Source organism: Lutjanus erythropterus, chromosome 3, assembly GCF_056507025.1.
Source record: "Lutjanus erythropterus isolate fLutEry1 chromosome 3, fLutEry1.hap2, whole genome shotgun sequence".
NCBI lineage: Eukaryota > Metazoa > Chordata > Actinopteri > Lutjaniformes > Lutjanidae > Lutjanus > Lutjanus erythropterus.
This window is the reverse complement of record NC_139319.1, coordinates 39,319,726-39,341,825: the sequence shown is the minus strand read 5'-3', so window position 1 is coordinate 39,341,825 and position 22,100 is coordinate 39,319,726. Positions and strand designations below refer to the sequence as shown.

The following is a 22,100-nucleotide window of genomic DNA, read 5'->3' as shown; positions in this document are numbered from 1 at the left end:
TTTTTTTTTCATCTGGAGAAAAACATTTTAGGCCAGGGTATCTCTGCAGCGATCCATTTTCCATTTTCGTTTTCTTTTACTTGGTTCTGGTTTGATGATTTGAATATTGCACTTAGTCAGATTGCGATTTCGATTATATTTCAATTAATGGGGGGGGGCTCTATATGCCTCTATATAGTACTTTGTGTATCTGTTGAGAGAGTGAGAGAGTCAGTCTGGATTTGTTGAGGCAGGATGGCTTGAACAGGCTCTCTGCCTTCTTTAGAGGTGTGGCTCACCTGCAGAATGTCACTGAAATAGGTGCAAAACAAGGAAATTGCCAAAGCTGCGCCTCTGCATGCATTGATTGCTCAGACATGTTGTCATTCTTTAGTATTTGAAACTGCATATTGTGCTTGATTAGATTTTTTTTTTCAACTGAGCGAAGTGCAGAATTTTTTTAATGCTGTCTACCAGAGCAAACAAATGATGGATTGAAATTGAATTGAGTTTAAGATGGCCGATACTATTTATCAAAAATAGATTCATATGAACTTCGATCATGCAGAGGAGTGAAGTCCTTTGATATGATGATGTTAGAGGGACATATTCAGTGACAAGAAGTCACTTCATTCACCAGACATTCTTAATTAGAGCTATATAGCATCGATCCCGCCTAAATAACAGACACATGTGAATCTATTTAAGACAGTATGCATTATATCATGAAAAATAACAGTAATAATTCATAGTAACCATCATCTAGTGATTTAAGACATTCATAGTGAAAAAAAAGCTTTGTTCAGTTAACAGTTAAGTACAAACACATCAAATTACATAATTGTCACATTTTTTAAAATGACATAAAAATTTAATTATACAAATCACAAATTAAGTTAGAATATTGACCTATATTGACCTGACAGAATATGATTGGCATTGGAGCAAAAAAATATTTTAGAATATGCAGGACTCATTATTTTCAGTATATATTTATAATTTAAGAAAAAATCTGGATAATAGTACATGATTACAGGGCACCAGACAAACCCTCCACTAGTAGCTCTGGTGCTCCCTACTGAACATTTTGGAGCACCAACAGAAGATTTACCACAATAAACATGCAACTTTCTAGGGCCCTAAACAAAATTCTGCTAAGGATTCCTCCTACCTGACCCATGAACCATGTAAACCATTTGCCATTGCCACACAGTCTCACCTGACACCCCAGTGCTCCCACTATAAACATTGGTCTAAGACTAAGTCGACCTATATGGAACAGAGTGAGTTGTAGACAAATATTATATGAGGAGTGCCATCATGCCCAAGCAGCATTTTAGATTGGTCAGCACCACTCAAACAGTCAACATTGAAATAAATTTCTTCTCTCTTCTCTCTTTACAGCATGTCGCTCAAAGTTTAATTAAGCTATCTGTGTGATAGTTTAGGCTAATAGATCGTATCTGATCTGATCCAGTAATTTTGGCTAGTATGGGACTGATACTATATTGGATCGGCTCATCCCTAGTCTGGACTTCCAAAGAGGTTGCTGTTGGAAAATGCAAGTTTCACCTTGTGCATCTGCATATGAATGCATGCTCATGCATGATGTGGTTGTATTTCCATCGCACACTGGCATTTATCTAATGTAATGGTTGTGTTTCACTCTCATTTTTTGTCAGTCAGCCTGGAAGGGTTGGGCAAGCAAGCAAGCTACAGTAGTTTAATTTTGTGTAAAACCTCTCAGTGAACTGCATCTCACGTCTCGCACAATATATGTCATCAACACCAATCTCGCTCTTCCTTGTAAAGTTATCTTACATGAAGTGTATTATCCAGCAATCCTTGGTTCTTTTTTCTAGTGGGAAGCGAAAGAATGACTATACTGTGGTATAAAAACATATAGGCGTTGTAGCTTCAGCGGCTAATGTTAGCTTATGGAGGAGGAAAGTCATGACATCACTTATGCAACTTATGGGCTTTAAGTCTTTCTGATTGTGTGTTTTTACAGTTTAATACTTTGACAGTTTTATGACAAATGGTAACTTTTTTGTCTTTTAAAGTGACAAACGTGTGTAATTTGTTGCAAATCAAACAGGATCAAAAGATTAAGTATCAAATATCTTGTATCTTGTCATGGATTTACCATTCATATTTTTTCCAAAGTAAGGTCCCATGGTGATCCACCAGAAGGGCATGACATCACCTCTTTATAGGGCTACTCATCTCACACACACCAATGCTCACTCCCTCCTGGTGTTTCACCTGATATAATTGATGATGACTGAAACAAATATAGAATGGAAAAAAAAATATGTGGGGGTGGGGGGCATGTTTACAGGCTACAGTCTCCAAAAATGGTCGCAAAAGGCGAATAACTGACCACAGTTAGAAATCTTCTGCTGTATAGACAGCTTAGCTGCCTTTTCTTACCAATGTCCTTATCACTTTCCAATCGTGGAAGTATATTCTGATCTGTTTTCGCCACTAGAAGATTCTGTTTACCATAATTTCTGGTGTGCACTCAGTGTCTTCTTTTAGAGGGAAGTACAACAAGTTGTAGATGCATGAGAACAGAAAATCCAGGTTAATTTTTTTTGTCCTTGTGTCCTTTTGAAACCCCCTGTAAATTGCCAGAAAGCAAAAAGGATGAGCCCTAGGCATTTATTATTGTCTGAAATGATAGAAACAAGTGGTTTCAACTGTTGAAATTTAAAATACTGAAAATGTTTAAGTGTCAAAATTAATTGTAATTGTGACCAAAATGTTTTTTTTTTCTTTTGCCCAACAGCAAATCTTTGTGGGATTAAAAAAAAAACCTTGATGACCTTTGCAGCCTGAAAGAACTTCTCTCCGAAGGTCCTGGGATTGTATGCAGTTCAAACACTTAAGCATGTGGCCCATGGGTGCCACAATCCAGCTACTTCAAAGGATTTTTTCTCCCATGGCATTTTAACAAAGGAACACAGTATCAAAAGTATCCAAAAAACCTTTGGATAACAAGGCTTTTATTTCGAGGATAACCATAAATGTGCAGGCCTGCACAGGGATGTTTTCTTTAAAGGCCTTCTTGGCTGTCTGTGTCCCCTTTTTCCCAAATAAGTAACCTGACAAGAGAGACTCCCATGAGCAACTCTGCAGGAGGCCCGATAACGTCGACATGAGTAGTACTTTAGGCAAAGAAAAAGATTCGAAAGAAAAGGACCCCAAAGGTGGTCCAGCGGGGAAAGAAAGGGAAAAGGAGGCCAAGGCTCTAGCCGGCTTAGTAAAGGATGGTGGCAAAGAAACGAAGACCAAAGGGAAAGATGCCAAAGAAGGAAAGAAGGACACCAGCAGCTCAACACCAGGTGTTGCCTTCTCCGTTGACAATACGATAAAGCGGCCAAACCCGGCACCAGGGCGCAAGAAGTCCAGCAATGCTGAGGTGATCAAAGAGCTTAACAAGTGCCGGGAGGAGAACTCAATGAGACTAGATCTATCTAAACGGTCAATTCACATGCTACCCACCTCCATCAAGGAGTTGACGCAGCTGGCTGAACTCTACTTATACAGCAACAAGCTGCAGAGCCTGCCGGCTGAGGTGGGTTGCCTGTCAGGCCTCGTCACTTTGGCCCTGAGCGAGAACTCCCTGACCAGTTTGCCAGATTCCCTGGACTCCCTTAAGAAGCTTCGAATGCTCGACCTCCGGCACAACAAACTGAGAGAGATACCGGCTGTTGTCTACCGGCTGACATCTCTGACCACGCTGTACCTGCGCTTCAACCGCATCACAACAGTGGAGAAGGACATCCGAAACCTATCCAAGCTCACCATGCTCAGCATCCGTGAGAACAAGATTAAACAGCTGCCCGCAGAGATAGGTGAGCAAAAACCTCAGTGGAAAGCAGTGGTTCTCAAACTGTGGGGCATAAAGCTACTGCAGAGGGGGCGTGGATGACCAGGGGAAAAATATGGAGTGAAAATAAGTTGAATGAATGTTAAGGGTGGGAGAAAAAAAATGGTTCTCTAATCATGATTCTTTTTATGATTCCTGAATCAATTTTTTTGATTGCTTGATTGATTTTTACATTTATAAATAACTAGTGCTTAGTGTATTAGCTCGATGCTAATACATAATGAGAATTCCTATTAACACACTATTAAGCATCAGGATTGCAGTAATACTATCTGAGCAAACTCATCTGTTTCACTTCACACACTTAACATAAACCAACCTGTCCTCTAGGGCTGCAACGAATGCTTATTTTCATTGTGGACTAATCTGTCAATTAATTTCTCAATTAATCAATTAGTTGTTGGGTCTATGAAATGTCCGAAAATGGTGAAAAATATTGATCAGTGTCTCCAAATGTCATGTTTTGTCCACAACCCAAGATATCAAGATATTAAAAAAAAAAACAAACAAAAACCAGAAAATATTCACATTTAAGAAGCTGGGATAAGAGAATGTCGACCCTTTTTTCTTTCTTAAAAATTGCTCAAACCAATTATTAAACGATTATCTAAATAGTTGATGATTAATGTAATAATTGATGAATAACCATTTATTTGATTAACTGTTGCAACTCTAGTGTCCTCACACTTTTAAGCATATGTTTCCTCTGATCTTTGGAAACAAACTAATAGGTGCTGATTTCACATTGCTCAGTCAATCTGTTACTCTGGATTCAGTACTCCACACTGACAGCAACAGTGACCTCAAAGGGTCAAAACTTAGACTTAGAGTTCACATTTTCAAAGTTCAATTTCATATGTGAAGGATGTTGATTTAAAGGCTCTTTTGTGCGGTATACAGGGGCTTTACCATCTCATTTATTATTTACTTATAACACTAACTTGAGCAGGAGCAGCTTAAGTTTACTTCAAAAAGTATTTTATTTACTACTTTTATATGCAGTATAGATCATTTCTATACTGTATATAGAAGTAGTAAATAAATACTGACTGACTGATGTGATGTGCATTGTTTTCAGAAATGGGAATCATGACATAAAATCTCTATGATTCAACTTTTTCTAATGGTCTAATGCAGTGATTCCCAAAGGGTGTGCCAGTGTCCACTGGTGGGCTGTGAAAGGTGGTGCCTTCAGAGATCATGAAAAATTACTAAATAAAAGTTTAAGTTCCAATTTTATAAATTTGAAATAACTGTAAAATATTTCTGATTAATTATAAAAAAGCAATCAGAACTAAGAAAACAAAGCCATGGGCTTTAAATTATGTCAGATTTTTCATTTATCTGACCTAGTTTAATGGGTGTGAAACCATATTTGGTCATGTCATATTAAGACCAGAACGTATCTTGGCTGATCTTGGCTGGTCTAGTGTTAAAAAGCAAAGAAAATTGTAATATCAAATAACAGTACTTAAGAATCTCAGTCCCTCTCTGCTAATAATATTGTTTATATCTGGAAAATAAACGAACAACAATATACTGATCTTTATTTCACTAAAATTCAACTTTAATCCCTTTTTATTAGTAGCTTCCCCTATGATTGTTAATGTTTGCGAAAAAGTTTCGGGTTTTGAACTTTTTTCGGCTTCTGAAGTGGGACATGCCAGAAAAAGTGTACAGTGTAATGACAGGACAGATTTGTCAAATGTAAGCAGGGCAAGAAGCCAACCTTTTTACCTAGTAGCCATAACCATTTCAGTTATAACATTTAGCTATTATTATTATTAGCTAGTGTTAATTACCATTCAAACTGTGCAGAGTGCAGGCCATGTGGTGGTTATTATATACTTTACAAATCTTATTCTGTTCAGTACAGCAGTCATTACATTGTGCTGGGCCCTAGCACTAATGGCAGTTGAGTAGGCGCCCTTCTTCAGTCCCAGCAGTCTTGCATATCTCCATCACATACACATTACTGAACAAATGAATGAATTCAGCTCCCCACTGCATCTTGTACACTGTCTAATTGTCCTGTAAATGTCCAGAATATGAAACCTAGTAAGTTGTCTTAAGATCTGCACCAATGCCATTTTGATTATGTAATGAGGGTGTGAGATAAATGGTAGGATTACTGTAAGGATTTTCCTATTGAATTAGTTAAATATTTGCATTTGGTGTGCATCTCTTTGCAGGGGAGCTATGCAACCTCATAACTCTGGATGTTGCCCACAACCAGTTGGAACACCTACCGAAGGAGATTGGGAATTGCACACAGATAACCAACCTCGACTTGCAGCACAACGAACTCTTGGACCTCCCAGAGACTATAGGTAATTTAAATGTAATTTAAGACTCAAAAGCAAGGTGTTTGTCTTTTTTAATGTATGTTCTGTTTTTTTATTTTACCAGTCTGTGACTCCAACATGGTTCAATAAATGTTTTAAAGGTTACATAAGACATGTTTTTCTTTTGTTTTTGTAGGTAACCTGGCAAGCATAAATCGCTTAGGTCTGAGATACAACAGATTGTCAGCCATCCCCAGGTCATTAGCCAAATGTCGAGAACTGGAGGAGCTAAACCTTGAAAACAACAACATTTCAGTGTTGCCAGAGGTAAGTAAACTCAGAAATAGAGTGTATTTCAAACTGCAGGTACTACATAATAACAAATAATGATAATAACCACCAGTTTCAATTTCTTTTATACTAACATCTATATCAGCCTTTTCCTCCAAACAACAAATTCATGTCGGAGCCTTCAGCACTCTGTACCTACGTTCTATAATTAACGCTTATTATTAACACCTGTTGTTTGCCTTAATCCACATAGATTCTTGTGTATGTCAGAGGGCTACTAGTACCAGTCCAGAGTAACTATCAGAGCCTATAGTGTTAGAATCCTGTCCTGATCATAAGGTGTTACTGTTTCTGTACCAGGGCCTACTGTCAAGTTTGGTCAACCTGACCAGTCTAACACTGGCGAGGAACTGCTTCCAGTCGTACCCCGTGGGTGGACCATCCCAGTTCTCCACCATCTACTCCCTCAACATGGAGCACAACCGCATCAACAAGATCCCCTTTGGTATCTTTTCCAGGGCCAAAGTGTTAAGCAAGCTTAACATGAAGGTATCTTTGCTTGTTTGTCTGTGAAATCAGTGAGATACAGCAGAATCAGCTGTTTTTCAAATTGCTAGACAATGTTGAAAATTTTAACAAGAATCATTTCCTTCCTAATTTTGTTTGCTTAAAAAGTATTGACCCTTTATTAGCTGAAGTCATGGTTATGTCACAGAGTTAGGTGGAGGCAAAAGAAAGGAAGAACTGGAACAAACACAGATTACCTTAGAGTAGTAGGCCTCATGACCAAGTGAAGATGTGATTTGCTGTGTTTTTGGATGCCAGACAACAATGGTTACACATGACGAGACAAAAGCTGGGAGATGTGTGCAAGCCGCGATAAACTAAACAAAAGGAAGTCACAAAATGTCAACAAAGGAAATATTCTCACACCTATTTTCCTTATGTAAGAGAAAATTACAAGTGATCACCCTCTGAAATCAAATTTGTATCTGAACTAAGATGAGCTTTAATCACCTTCCTAACTCGGTGAAACATTCCTCATTTAAACTCAACAGACAGACACAAAATAAAACTCAACAAATACCGTCTTGGTCAGTCTTTCAAACAGTCAGCTCTGGTTGGTTGAAATAAAATCTTAATTCAGTGTGCTAGATGTGAAAATAGTGTGGCTCTACAGGCTGTTTTCTGTTCTGTGTGTACTGTGCTGTTGAATGAGAGTGTGTTGCAAAGCAGCATCTGTTTCTCCTGCAGACCATTAAATTAGCAAAATAAAATGTCCCAAATTGCCCAAAAATAGACAACAGGCCTTATGTCTGTCCAGTTGCCCAACATATAGCGATTGTAAAGAGATGATCCATTGAAGTGAGCGTGTACAGTTTGACCGGTCTGACCCCATTGGTTAATGTGAACTTTTTAAAATAACACTTGTGGTCTGGACACTGACTATACACATTCAGAAGAGCTCTTATTTTCTTCAGCCATTGTTACTTGCTGGCTTGTGTTAGTTAACATGTTCAGGGAGTTGTTGATTTTGTCTGTTAAATAGTCTTTAAGAATGGTCTAAAATTGAAGTGCAAAAGTGGCTGTACATTTAATCTTTTGCAAAATCTGCAAGAATTGAATTCGAATGCCTCTTATCCTGTTACACTTATTTTTAGATTTGTGCTATTTGTTTTACTTTGTCCCCTGGTGACCACCATAGAGTCTTACTGCATAGCATTGAGGAGCAAGCGGATTAGCTAACCTGCAAACACTCCAGTTCACCATGCGCATTCCATGTTCACAATATAAATACAAGGAACAGTATTGGCTAAAATAGGTGTGGGGAACACTGAGTTGGAGATGGTTGTCCAACTCCACCAATATCTGGGCAAAAGATGAGCTGATAATCTAGTCCAATAAGTCCAATCTACGTGAGGAAGGTGACAAGATTCAATATGACAACAAACTGTGTAGACTAAATGAGACTTGATGGTATTTATCGGTTTATTTAAAACACATGTATCAACTATGAAACAGAAAACCACAATAATAATACAGGAGTCTTAATGACTTTCACAGAAGAACTTTTGGACCTGTACCTCTGTATAGCCTCATTTCAGACACCAGCTATGCTACTGTTGTAGTAATTAATATCATTAAGGACATGTTTTTTTTACAAACAGAATTGGACATACATTCTTTAGTTCAACCTCTCAGTTCAAAATTTTAGCAAGGCAAAATGACAATGACAATATACTGTATGTATTTTCTCAGAAGAGTTCACCTATATTTCACATTTGATGTTCATTTTTGTTGCAAAATTGTCCTTAAATTTAATTTATCAGTGGCCTTAAAAAGTCTTAAATTTAACTTGCTGATAAACATATGCACCCTGATACATATATGCTTATTGCTAATATTTTTATCACATCATTATACACATTTTGACTTGCTACATACGAAAAAGCACAGGGGTTACTAGTAACATTAACAACGGCTCTTTTCTATTCATTTCTCCCAGTAAGCCATGACAGGGAGCCAGTATGCACAGTACCAGAACCCTAAAACTGAATCAGCTAAATGGAATGGTCTTTTTTAAAATTTACACAAGTGCTTTTCCTGCTGTGACATGCCAAAAATATTTTCAGTGAAAACGGCTTGTGGCAACATGAAAGATTGAATTGGACCTTCTTGTCATACCTGAGCTTTGCTGAGTCAAAAAACAACAATTAATACATTCACATGAGTAATATACGTTTTAAATCTTGAACAGAAGATACATTGTGAAATGTAAATGATTTACATACACAGTCTTGTAGTTCTCATTGTGTACTGTTGGCTTGACAACAATTTATTATAAATGAGCTGTAACTGTAAGGGTGAATACAATTCTACACTCAAACAGGACAAGGATTGTGATTTAGCTTCCATTATTTTAAAGAAGCTAAGTTGTGCATACTTTGTGTCTCTTTGTGAAGATGGGTGCAGATGTGTTAATCATGGTGAGAAGAAGTAGTCCAGGAAATCATAATAAAATACTTTATTCACATGTTGTACACAGCATCTCCTGATGTGTGTTAATACCAGTTGTGCCACTTTACTTCAGCACTGTAGAGTGGAACTATGTTCGAGAAAAAACACAGTTTGCACATATTTATCTCGACCGTTGTTCACAACTTAGACTGTCTGAACAGCACCTCTGAAGTATGTATTAACCGTAAGCCAGGCAAGTACAGACAGACATTAAAACCCTGAACTTGTTGTGTGTCCATACTGGATGAAGTTTGGATTTAAATTTCCACTGGAAACATTTTATCCTGGCGCCAGGTAACATAGCGGGCATAGTGCACTGGTCTGCTCAGCCTCCTGAACAGTGCTGTCCTTGTGTTGGCTCTCTGAATTGTCACTTATTTTGCTAATAAAGGTATGTCATTGTCTTCTTCAGGACAACCAGTTAACATCTTTGCCACTGGACTTTGGCACATGGACAAGCATGGTCGAACTTAACTTGGCCACCAATCAGCTGACAAAGATCCCAGAGGATGTCTGTGGTTTAGTCTCTCTGGAGGTGAGTCTTGCATACACACAAAGTCAAAATTGAGCTTTCCAGAACAATATCCACTGAGTTTATTGAAGATGTATAAAGTCTTATTACATAAATGAATAAAACCAGCCATTAGGAATATTGTTGGAAACATGATGTCTGAACATTACAACCTTTATCTTGAGTGAGTGAATCTTTTAGGCTAAGGCTACATTAAGACAGAATCAAGATGTTGCAGTGAAAATGACAGTTATCTCCATTTGAATAGGGGAGGTGTGATTAGGCTGAGGCAGCGGGGACCATAGGGGATGAAAAAAAGCAGCAGAAAAGTTGAAGCAGAGTCAACTTGAAACACAACTATGGTTGAATGATTTTGAGAAAAAATAGTTAATGGTGGTTATTTTGACTGATACTGCAATTGCGATATGATTTGTGCTGTAGAGGGAAATCTCATTTTCATTGAAAACATATTTAAATGACTGAGGTGTAATGTCCCTACCAAACATAACCAATTTCTCAATATGATGTATAGGCCAGGGCAGCTGTATAGCTCCACAATTATTTGACTTAAAATGGTATTTTGACACATTAAGCCATTAGCAAATATAGCACATCCTGGAACTTGAAAATCACAGTAGGCCATATTGCGATTTAGATAAAATTTTGTTGTTCAGCCCTGCAAAATAGCGACACCAAGAAGCTTCCTTTGGTTTGTGTCCGTCTATTTGAGAGTGAGAGAAAGTGTCCATCTGTAGCAGTGCAAAGTAGAGAGTGAATGAGGAGAAGGACTGCTGGTAGTGTGAGAGTAAGTGAATCAGAACAGTAAGTTTCCTGATTGTTTCCTGGGCTGAGATGATACACTTATCTTCAGATTAGATACTATCACAGTACTTGGAAGTTGATTTGATATGTATTGTGATTCGATATCAAGATTTAGTGCGATTTTTGTTTGTTTTGTTTAGACCCTGGGGGAAGAACTGTACACCTCTAGAGACTATATATCATGAGTCATATGTCCAAAAACAATGCACATCACATGTCAGTCAGTCTTTGAGTTTTAATTCAGCAGCATCCTTGCTATATTGTATATAGAAATAGTAAATAAAATACTGTAAGTAAACTGCTACATTTAGCTGTTCATGCTCAGTATGTTAGTGACATAAGAAAATTATAAATAGAATAAGATCTTAGGCCAAAATCACTTCACTAAAAATGCCACAGTACAAATTTGGGTTTTGGTCCTTTGATATTGCTGTAGCTGGTCAGTGTGGAGTGTGGAGTGAAGCCAGAATAGCAGATTTGAGTGAGTGATGTGAGGTCAGGAGCTATTGGTTTGTTTCCACAGATCAGAGGAAATATATACTTACCTTTATGAGCACACATGTTGCTTTATGTTGAGCATGTGAAGTAAAATTGATCTGTTTGTGAAGCTAATATCATTCCCATTGAGTTTTAGCATCAAGCTAATGGACTAAGCGCTAGTTAATTATATGAATTCCTAATAGTTTCACAGCAGGTCTTTTCTAAGCACAATAAACAACACTGCATCGCCTGATTCTGTCTGAATGTGGCCCAGTGGCTAGTGTAATAAACATAGCTAGCCATAGAGCTTTGTTTAGCAACTCTTACTCATTTTAATAATAATAATAATGAAGTTTTGGGTTTGTGTTAAAATGCATAACTACTCCACAGACCTGTTTCCTCAAAACTGTAGTAACCTGAGTTAGTTTGTAAGATAGGGCTCTTCAAATACAATCCTTATGACCATTATCTCAAGCTGTTTTATCATTTTTCATTTGTCATCATTATTGTTAAACATGCATATTAGCAGAGCACCGCAGTGGACTTTGAAGTAACATGGCTTTTAAAAATTTTGATTTGATGAACTGTGGTAAATAAATAATGTTCTGAGTTCTGTGACGTGGGTAATTGCTTTCTTGCTTGTGTCACTTCAGATCTGTTTTTAATTGTGAAAAACTTGACTGTCTTCACAGGTTTTAATACTGTCCAATAATCTTCTCAAGAAGTTACCACATGGTATTGGGAATTTGAGAAAACTACGGGAGCTTGACTTGGAGGAGAACAAGTTGGAATGTCTACCTAATGAAATTGCTTATCTTAAAGATTTACAGGTAAGTTTCCTAGAAATGCAGCTCTGTCCATAATAATTAAGGGTCTTTGTTATTGGCTGTTACAGAATTTTATTATGTCTGCTTTGTATGCTGCTATGAGAAACAACTATTAGAGATATAGGACATGTTCCTTTGTGTTTTAATCCACCTTTAAAGTAATATAATAAAGGATGCAGCAGCAGATTCTCTAATGTTGCTTTAAAAATAAGGTGGATTTTTGCATTTAATATATATTTAGCTTATTTACTTGCTTTAATAATTACAGAAGAGTATTAGGACCAGGCCAAGATTTTCCACACACCATTATATTAGCAAAATAAAATGACAAATATCATCTCAAAAGTAGACCAAAACTTCAGCACATCGTCAATGGGCCATGTATGTGTCCAATTGCCCAACCCTAATCAAGAGCCTAATCCTTCACTATGTACAAATAACTTTAGTTTTAAGGAACAGATAACTGGACATGCCATCCTATTAGATAATCATCCACAGTTGGTCTCTGTGAGGATTGGACAATGGTGTTTGTGTGTGTATATAACTGGATGTTAAATGGTTTGATTGTATCAACAACTAGTGGGATATTATTTTTATTTTCAAATTTTGTTTGGTAACTTAATCTAAAGTTTATGTAATTATACGACGTGACTGGTAAAAGAAATTATCATTATCCTTTAGAGCATGTCATCAACTTCCTGTGCTCTTCTTCTGTCATTAGAAATTGGTGTTGACAAATAATCAGCTGACTACGTTACCCAGAGGCATCGGCCACCTTACCAACCTGACTCATCTGGGTTTGGGGGAGAACCTGCTCCAACACCTTCCAGAGGAGATTGGTACGTACTTCCCTCAAACCTTCAGCTGCTTCGATGTTTTTTTGTTAATTGATCAGGGCTGGAAAAATGTTACTTTACTACAGTGTCCTTCAGTGATGGTGGGAAACTCATCCACTGTGAGTCAGCTGGAGTCTGTGTGTACACTAAATGGGAAGAAATTAACATTAATACAACACAGTATATTTATATATATGTATAGTATTTATATATAGTATTTTGGCACATACTTAAAAGTGCCTTAAAGGGACAGTTTACACCAAAATCAAAAAGACTTTTTTTTCTTGTACTTGTAATGCCATTCATCCATATAGATAGTTTTGTTGTAAGTTGCAGTTTTGGAGAGATCAGCTGAAGAGATGTCTGCCTTCTCTCCAAAATAATGGACCTAATGACACTCAGCTTGTGGTGCTCAAAGTGCCAAAAAAATGCATTTCATACATTGTCATAGATACATACATACTCTTTCCATTAAATTATGACCCAGTTACTCAAAATAATTCACTGACCTTGTTGTGAGCAGTTTCATGTAGGAAAGATTTTCTTTCTAGTTGAAAGAAAGTAGATCCAGTAGATTCTATTGTATAAAGAAAATAGTTCCCAAAAGAAACTGTTCACAACAAGGTCTGTGGATTATCTTGAGGGTTATAATTTATGGACAGAGACATTGTTGCTGAGTTTTTCAAATGTATTTGAGTGCCATTTTGCCACATTATAGTGGAAAGGAGGCAGGCATCTCTACAGCTGATACATCCAAAACTTGGCAGCTCACGCCAAAACAATCTAGGTGGATAAATAGTGCTACACGTAAGAGAAAAGCTGTACTAGTGGTACTGTTTTTTTTTTTTTACATCTCATTTTACAAATTAGTTGTAGCGTTGTTAAAAAGTAAAGTTTGACATTGTTTCCTCAGAAAAAAAGCTAAACTTAAACCTTAGGATTTAAGAGCTTAACAGGACACCATGTGTCCCACCTCTGACCCTTCCTCTGAGTGATTTGTCCAACATGGCTCAGCTGGTTACTACTGATAGTTAAGAGTTAAGCCAGAGATTAAAATGGATGGAGGAAGAAGCTAAAGGTGGGTGTATTTTTAGAGTAGTCAGGCTGGACCCAGAACTGAATTATACCTTGGAGACTTGGAGGCATTTAGGTTTCCATTTAGAATTTACATCTCAGTACTTTTTTAGTATGACAGTAAAACAAAACATCATCATTATCAGACCCTTTTCACAGCAGCCAAAGACAATAGAACATATTTTGATTCTAATAATTTGATTCTAAAAGTTACACTTTAAGATATGTTCTATTTCAAATCAAACCCAAGATATAGCTTAACCATGAAATATGCTACTATTTTATCAGCAATAATATTGGGACAACTACAGACAATTGCAGATAAGCATTTAATATACAGGAATCACATTAGAGACACAACCCACATTACTTTTTTTAAAAAAGAAAAAACAGTGGCAGTCCAACCATACTCTAGGTTCAGATCTAGTCATGTTTAGGAACTCATCCACACAACAGTACATGTGTTGCAATTTGAATTAAAGAACCACTAGATTGTTTTTATTAACCATATCATGTCTTTCCACGGCTAGTATGAATAATTGATACAGTAATACAGCATCAATAGAGCTAAAAATGATAAGTCGGTTGCCAACTGCTTTAATAATTGATTGTTTCAGTCACTTTCTAAACAAAGATAACAAAGCTTGTCATCCATGATGGTAATTTTAAAACGTTGCTCTGGTCTGATGATCGGATAAAGCACTGAATTTGGAGATGTCATCTTAGATCTTAAGCTGAGATTATCCTTTCCGCATCCGCAAGTACACAATGGTCTGCCAAAGTCCATGTGATGCAGATTTCGTCATTGGAGCATAGACTCTGGGTACATCCATGTACCTCCAGTTCATGGTGACCAAGCAGAGCTTGTCTGAGCTTCTCTGCAAGACCGCAAGCTACAGAAACATGTTGTCTAAGTGGACTCCAGAAAGTAGAATAAAAGGAACTACTATGCTTTCATGATGGGCGTTTTTTGCTAATCTTTTTTGATATTTCATAATAACTGGTGGATAAAAAAAATGGCAGAATGATAATCTGTAATGAAAATTGTTCCTTGAAGACCTGAGTATCATAATTTAGTAAATTTTGTTGTGATGCATCAAGGTGTATTATTATTTCATATTAATAAATACTGTAGTGTCCTTAAAGCTTAATGTTTGCAACCACAGAACTGCAGCACATTTGGTGGTAAGTGGTCACGGTACTTTTATTTTCTGATTACATTTTATTGACATGTATTGCTAAGGGCAATATATTTACATTCTATCAGTAACAAGATCATGATATAAATGTCGTCTTTGAAGGTTTTTGATGCTGCGTTACAGTAAAGTGATGGTATTTTCTGTACTTACCATACTGTCCTAGTTGTTCTTTTACTTGCCTAAATCTGATTTTGTCAGGTCTTAAAAGTTTAATTATTAATATTTAATTAACATAATTTGGTTGTTTTGTTTGTGACTTGAGAAAAGATGCTGAAGCCTGTTTCCCTGTATGGCAGCATCAGATAAAGGACTAACCGTAACTGACATCTGTCCTCAGGTACACTGGAGAACTTGGAGGAACTGTACCTCAACGACAACCCCAACTTGCACAGCCTTCCGTTCGAGCTGGCCCTCTGCAGCAAGCTGTCCATCATGAGCATCGAGAACTGTCCCCTCAGCCACCTGCCGCCCCAGATTGTCGCGGGGGGGCCGTCCTTCATCATCCAGTTCCTCAAGATGCAGGGACCGTACCGTGCCATGGTCTGAGCCGAGAGCAGCTCAATCCCAGTCATACTTAACTCCAAACCCTCCACTTGCTCTGCACCCCCTCGCCTGCCCGCCCCCATTACGTGTATCATACACTGTAAAGAAAACGGACTCGCCACAATCAGTGTAGGGGGGGGCAGAAACAAGAAGGAGGAAGAAGCAGAAAATGTTTCTCTCACCATCCTCGGGCAGAAACGAGGCGAATCTTTGGAGACTTGACTTCTGTGTTACTCCAGAGTTTATCACGGTCATTTTAGGACCCCAGCCGCCCCCGCTCATCGTTCATTCCGAATCATACAAGAGGAAAATATTTCCATCTCTTTGCCAAAACTGAAGATATATAAAGTTATATATATTGAGTAACTGTGAGCTAAGTGGCAAGTCTTTTAACCATATAAACCGTGCTCCCATTGCCAATGTATTTACAGTAATTACAAGCATCTATTATGTGAGCAAGGATACAATTGTATGCAAAAACAAACAAAAAAAGTCTTTGGAACTTCACATTTACTGCTGCTGCCGTAATTTTAACATTGTCATCTTGTTATATTTTCTTTTGATATGCCCTTTTTTTTTTACATCACCTTCACTCAAGATAACTTATGTTAATTGCTTCTTGACCACAGAGAACAAAGGTCTAATGATGGCGTGTTTATAATTTTTTTTTTTTTTTTTTTTTTTACCTTTTATGTTTTTTTTTTAAACTGTGCCTATGTTTAGAGTGATCCAGTGGTTCATTTCTAAACACAATTGTCCATGAGAATACAAAGATATAAATTATTTCAATATTTTTTTTATTACTGCTGTTTTTAATTTAGTTTTTTTCCTTTTTTTTTAGTGTTCCTTTTGCTGTTGCATTAATCTGTCAAAGCGAGTGATATCAGTTGTAAAATAGAGTGATTGGAGATCTTTTTAACAAATAGCAGCAGTAGTTGTTCAACATTAAGCTAGTAATGTATACATATGAGAAATGCCAATCATACATGCTTGAGGAAAAAAAGAGCAAAGTTGGACTTTTCTCCAAAACGGGCGGTGCTGTGACCCCTCCCCCCGTCTGTAATGCTTCTGTGTGACAAAAAGGTATTGAAAAAAGTCAGACATACATAGGTGATGGGATAAATGATGGGAGATGTTTTTATATATGTATACAAATCCTGGTTGTTGCCTTGAGTGCAATTTTTAGTTATGTTTACTTATTTGATATTATCTTCAGTGTTGGGCTGCATAGCTGTCATTCAGTTGATCATCGACCAACATATCAAGCATTTTTTTTTTTTTTTTTAAAAAGACGTTATCTTTGGAGCAAGTGGCGAGTGTATCAGAGCTTCAAAAATAAAGCATTGACAGGTAACACTTCCTTTTTTTGTTAATATCCTTAATTTTTCTGTATTTTTGTTAACAGGGTCTCCTAAGAATCGTGATGGAAAAATGTTCCCTTGATTTAATTTAATCTTTTTTTTCTTTTTCTTTTTTTTTAAATAATCTTCTTTTGTCCCACACTGTCCCAGCAATGCTGCTGCTCTTATGCACTTTTTAAAAACAACATTGGCATCCTCTATATTAAGAAAAGAACACACAGAAGTCTCTCATTGGTTAAATGGGGGCATTTTGTTTCATAAATAAGTATTTTATCTGTTCAACAAATGTTTTATCATGTAAATTTGTATCAAGTAAACATAAATGTTGAGTTTAGTGGGCTCAGAATATACTAGAACTTTGGGGAAGTTTTATCCTGTCAATCTTAAAAAGGAACTTGCTCTCTTGAACTGTAAAAGGGTCCGTGTGGCTTTGAGATGTTTTAAGATTCCCATATCCTGCTTTCTCTACTGCAAGCAAAATGGCTTCAGGATCAGGATTGTTTCTTTTGAAATCAATTTACATTGAGTGTTTTCTTTTTCTTTTTTTTTTTTTTCTAAATGATGAAATGTGTATTGAGTTAGTATTATTTCAAGTGACTGTACATTAAAAATCCCAACAAAAGGTAATCAAACCAAACACTTTTTTTTTCTTTTTGAAAACGTGTTGCATCCCAGCTCTATATTCAATCATGATTCTGTTGTGTATTGGAACGTGTGGGTCTACTTTTTTGCAGCAGCAGCTCGGTGTGTTTTAGTGGGCTGTGGTTTGGCCCTCCTACACCACGAGGGAGGCCTGAGTGATGAGGGCGCCACAGCTCACCTCGGGGTGGGGTCGGGTCAGGGGAGGGTGGTTGGGGAGGGTAATGTAACGATGTACCGCTGCTTCTAATTTACCAGCAGAACCTGTTGCTGCTTTTTTTTGTGGACTGAAACATTATGCTGTACAAGACGAGGGGGCAGGGTCGGGGAGGGCAGGAGGTGGGGAAACGATCCACTCCCAACACTGATACAGACGTCACTCTCAAAAAAACAAAAAACAAACAAACAAAAAAAACCCAACCTGACGAGGGACAAATCCACTGACCTTTTCGATTTGGCGTCAGGCCTGGTGGTTTTCTCACAGATCAAATCGTTTGGACACAACGATGAGACAACACAACAAGGTGCATATTTGAGCTTAACGCAGTTACAGTACAAGACTGTCGGAAAAAGACAAAAAAAAAAATTGTAAAAAGGGCTTTCTGTGTTCACGCTCAACAACACACCGGAGGCATTGCATTCCTGGGTTTTATATAAAAGCTTTGGAAGTTTCTTTTTTTTTGTGTGTGTATTTACTTTTAGCTGTAAACAATTGTGTGAAAAATGCCTTCAACGAGTACTCAAAAGTGAGATGTGCATTAGGTATGCAGCGAGAGTGCTGTGACCCATTTTTACATTCAGTCTGTTCTGTTTTTACTTTTTTCATGTGCCATTTTTGCAAGGTTGAGACTGCCTGTGTGTGAAGACGCAGAGGATGATGGGAAGCGGGGCGGAAGCTGAACTGGGGCTAAACGGAGCGGAGAGCATTTTATCAGATCCTGGAATGTAACGTGCTGCAGGAGGAGGAGGTGGAGATCACCGACCGGCCCGTTCAGTCAAAAAGGCGTAACCGGGTGGATCAAAAAATGATGATGATGTGTTGCATACTGGTGCATCCATAATTGGAGTATAATTGGTGTTTATTTTTCTATCATCTGATTTTAGGCCATGGAGAGCATCGCAGAATCAAAAGTCATTTTGCTCCTTTTGCTTTTTTTTTTTTTTTCCTGGATCATACGACTTGTCTCTTTTTTTCTTGCCTGGTTATTTTGTACAGGAAACAAGCATGTTGAACACATATTTGACATGATTTGTCTGGGTCAGAATCGGGCGTTTTTGCATAGAGGACTTCGATTTAGTGGCTATTTGGTGTATCTGCAAATGCTCCCTTTTTGTATATTGCAAAGGGTATCGAAGCATTGTGTGGCAATGCTTCTCCTACTTAATCTACATTGACAAGCAGCCTTAATGGTCTTTTTTTATGTGTTTGTTTGGCTATTCCTTGTGTCTATGGCCACTGACTGTACTTGATGACAAGCAACTGGTCGTAACGATGTAAATTTGGATCTAGTTTCTTTCTGTCTTATTTTTGCTTTTCCTCTGTACAGTAATCTGACGTTACAGTAGACTCAGTATTACAAAATCTGTAATGTGATGAGAGTTTTACAAAAAGACAAAAGAGTGCAATGGAAGATAATGCCATTATGCTACCAAGTGGATGTGCATTAGCTTGCGTCTCACTTGTCTCTGGCATTAAAGGGGAATTCCACCAAAACTGACTTGCATTTTTTATTCTGCTTTTGCAACAGAAATTCCTTTTTTTCCTTCTTTTTCATGGTGTTTTTCTCACAAATCATATCAGAGTCGTGAGATTGCAAGATCAGGGGAAATAAATCTATCTGACATTTAATATTCTGAGATTGTGGACACTTTAATAAACATTTTTATACCACATCTATATCAAGAATTTGGACAGGAAGAAATTAAACTCACACAAACATGACTTACATTTTTAGATCATCTTGAGAGCACATAACTACATAAATGCTTGCTTTTTGTATTTAAACGGAGTCCATTTTGGTGGAACGGCCCTTTAATGTGAAGCCGCCAGCTCTTACTCTTACCCGAAACCCTGAATCCCTCCCACACACACACACACACACACTCACACACAAACACCCGCTCTATTATCTCCATACATTTACTTGACTGCCTTATGCGCACCAAGCAGAACCTTTATGACCGTTTCATTTCATCAACAGAGACAGATAATCACTCTTCTTCTTCTCTTTCTTTAATGTCGGTAAAGGGATCTGGGTCCACGGCTTGAACAGATGTTGAAAGCAAAGTTTTTGGGTCAGTTGTCTCTTGACTGGATGAGCAGATGCAGACATGACTACCTCTATGTGAGTCTTCATTGCTAACCACAGTGACCAAGATCCAGTCTGAGGTGTTTCTACCTGTGTACATACAAAAGCCGCGTGTTGGCAGCAGGAACTCGGATTTGGACCAGCAATTCAACAACGATTTGTTTTACTAAGCATCTTCCTGTTGTTTTATTTTGGTTACGCGCCTTTACTAAGTATTATTTGGCAAATGAAAAAGAGGAAAAATACACTGATTTGTGTGCTTGGTTGTAAATGACAAACTTAATCAATGCCGCCCCATTGTAAGACAGTTATCCTGAAACCAACTAGTTGCAGAGTGCTACTTTGCAAATGAGTGAAAATGACCATGTTTGGTGATGTTCTGTATGTACATACATCTTTTTAACTGTAATAAACCGATAAATATTTACAAATTTATGATGTGTTGCGTGTGTATATTTCAGATGAAATAAGTTGACTGAAACACAAAACGGTTGATGATAAACAGGTTTTGTGTTGCTGAAGGTATCAGGTGCCTCTCATCTTTGAAAGAAGAAAGCACGGACATCTTGAGGGATAAGAAAGTCGTGGTTTGTTACTGCCAAGAATACAAAATTTAAAAATTAACATTAAAGTTTATATTCAGTTTAACCCTCTGTGGCAGTTTTTCCCACACTTTTATTTCCTGGGGACCCAATGTTTTGAAATGACAAACCCAAATCACAATAAACCTTGTAAATAAATTCTGTTCATTTGTGCATAAATTAATATTCCTGACCATTTTTATTGCCATTTTGTACCACCCTATATTATCTTCACGCTTTTTATTGATAAGCTACACATGCTAAAACTTTATAAATGAGAAATACATTACTTTAGGCTGACTTAAGAGGTCATCTCATTGTTTTTATTTCTTCTTTATCAGGGAAACAAAACAGGCCATTATGGCCTCTTTAATAAATGAGGCAAAATAAGTGCACTAGGTGGAATTAACTGGATATTTTTTCCTCTCATCAGAAAAACATTATACACATTTAAGTGTTTTATAAAAGACGTATTGCAGATAGAATTTCCTCTAGAGTATTTTATTTATTTGGAGACCCACATAAAATCTCTGACCCACCTGTGGGTCTCGACCCAGTCTTTGGGAATGACTGCTCTATGCTACAGTATTGCCTACGCATAACATACGCATTTTTTGCCCCTTACACTCAAACAATACATCCTCAATCATGGTGCAATATTTTAAAAAGAGCCAGGACCCTCAGGAAACCAATAGCAGTGTTTTTATTTGTCACATGACACAGGAGATCGAGCAACCTTCCTCATGGTTCAGTTCCATCATTTCTCACGCCTGAAAAATATAGTCTGTCATTTTACACAAAAATAGATTCACATTCATAGATTAATATGATGAGTTTAATTTGTAATTGTTTGATGTACTTTATTCCATAAAAAAGTCATGGAAAACTGTTAAAATGTAGATGTTGCCTTGAGGTAACACCGTACCATTATAGATTCCTACCATGACATTTTTTTTTCATGCATTTGGGTTTCTATACTTTTTCTGCTCGTTTATATTGATAACTATTTTATTTTATTCTAACTCAAAACATCAACACAACCAAGGCAACACACTGTATGTCAAGAAAAACACACAGCAGGAAACTGAAAACAAGCATTTAAATGTAACACAAATGATCAAACACTGAAATGTGACTCACTGTCTTGTTTTAGGAGGGTTATTATAGTTTGGGTTGATAGATTGTTGATGTAAAGAAAGAAACTAACTATAATAATGCAAATAAGAATAGATCATAAAATAAAACTGAGTGAACTACATAAATGAAATAAAATACACAATATATAAGTAACATAAGTAGGCTAATTAAATTATTATTCCATTTAATCAAGTTATTAGTAAAATTTCAGTGTATTTCTAACAATAAGAATGAGGATGAATATAAAAATGTTAGCACAATAGCATGTACATGATAACCACCAGTGCAGTAACAACCTAAAAAAAACATGGTG

At 37.1% G+C, this 22,100-nt stretch overlaps 1 protein-coding gene across 1 annotated transcript; it reads left to right on the top strand.

The window, feature by feature from the left end:
• The first annotated feature begins 2,768 nt into the window (after positions 1-2,768).
• On the top strand, positions 2,769-20,504 carry shoc2 (SHOC2 leucine rich repeat scaffold protein). Its single transcript, XM_084716136.1, has 8 exons — positions 2,769-3,839; positions 6,067-6,204; positions 6,356-6,486; positions 6,811-6,999; positions 9,881-10,003; positions 11,974-12,111; positions 12,830-12,947; positions 15,555-20,504. Exons 1-8 carry the CDS (start codon positions 3,140-3,142, stop codon positions 15,761-15,763), a joined length of 1,746 nt encoding a protein of 581 aa, XP_084572262.1. The 5' UTR covers positions 2,769-3,139; the 3' UTR covers positions 15,764-20,504.
• The last annotated feature ends 1,596 nt before the right edge of the window (positions 20,505-22,100 follow it).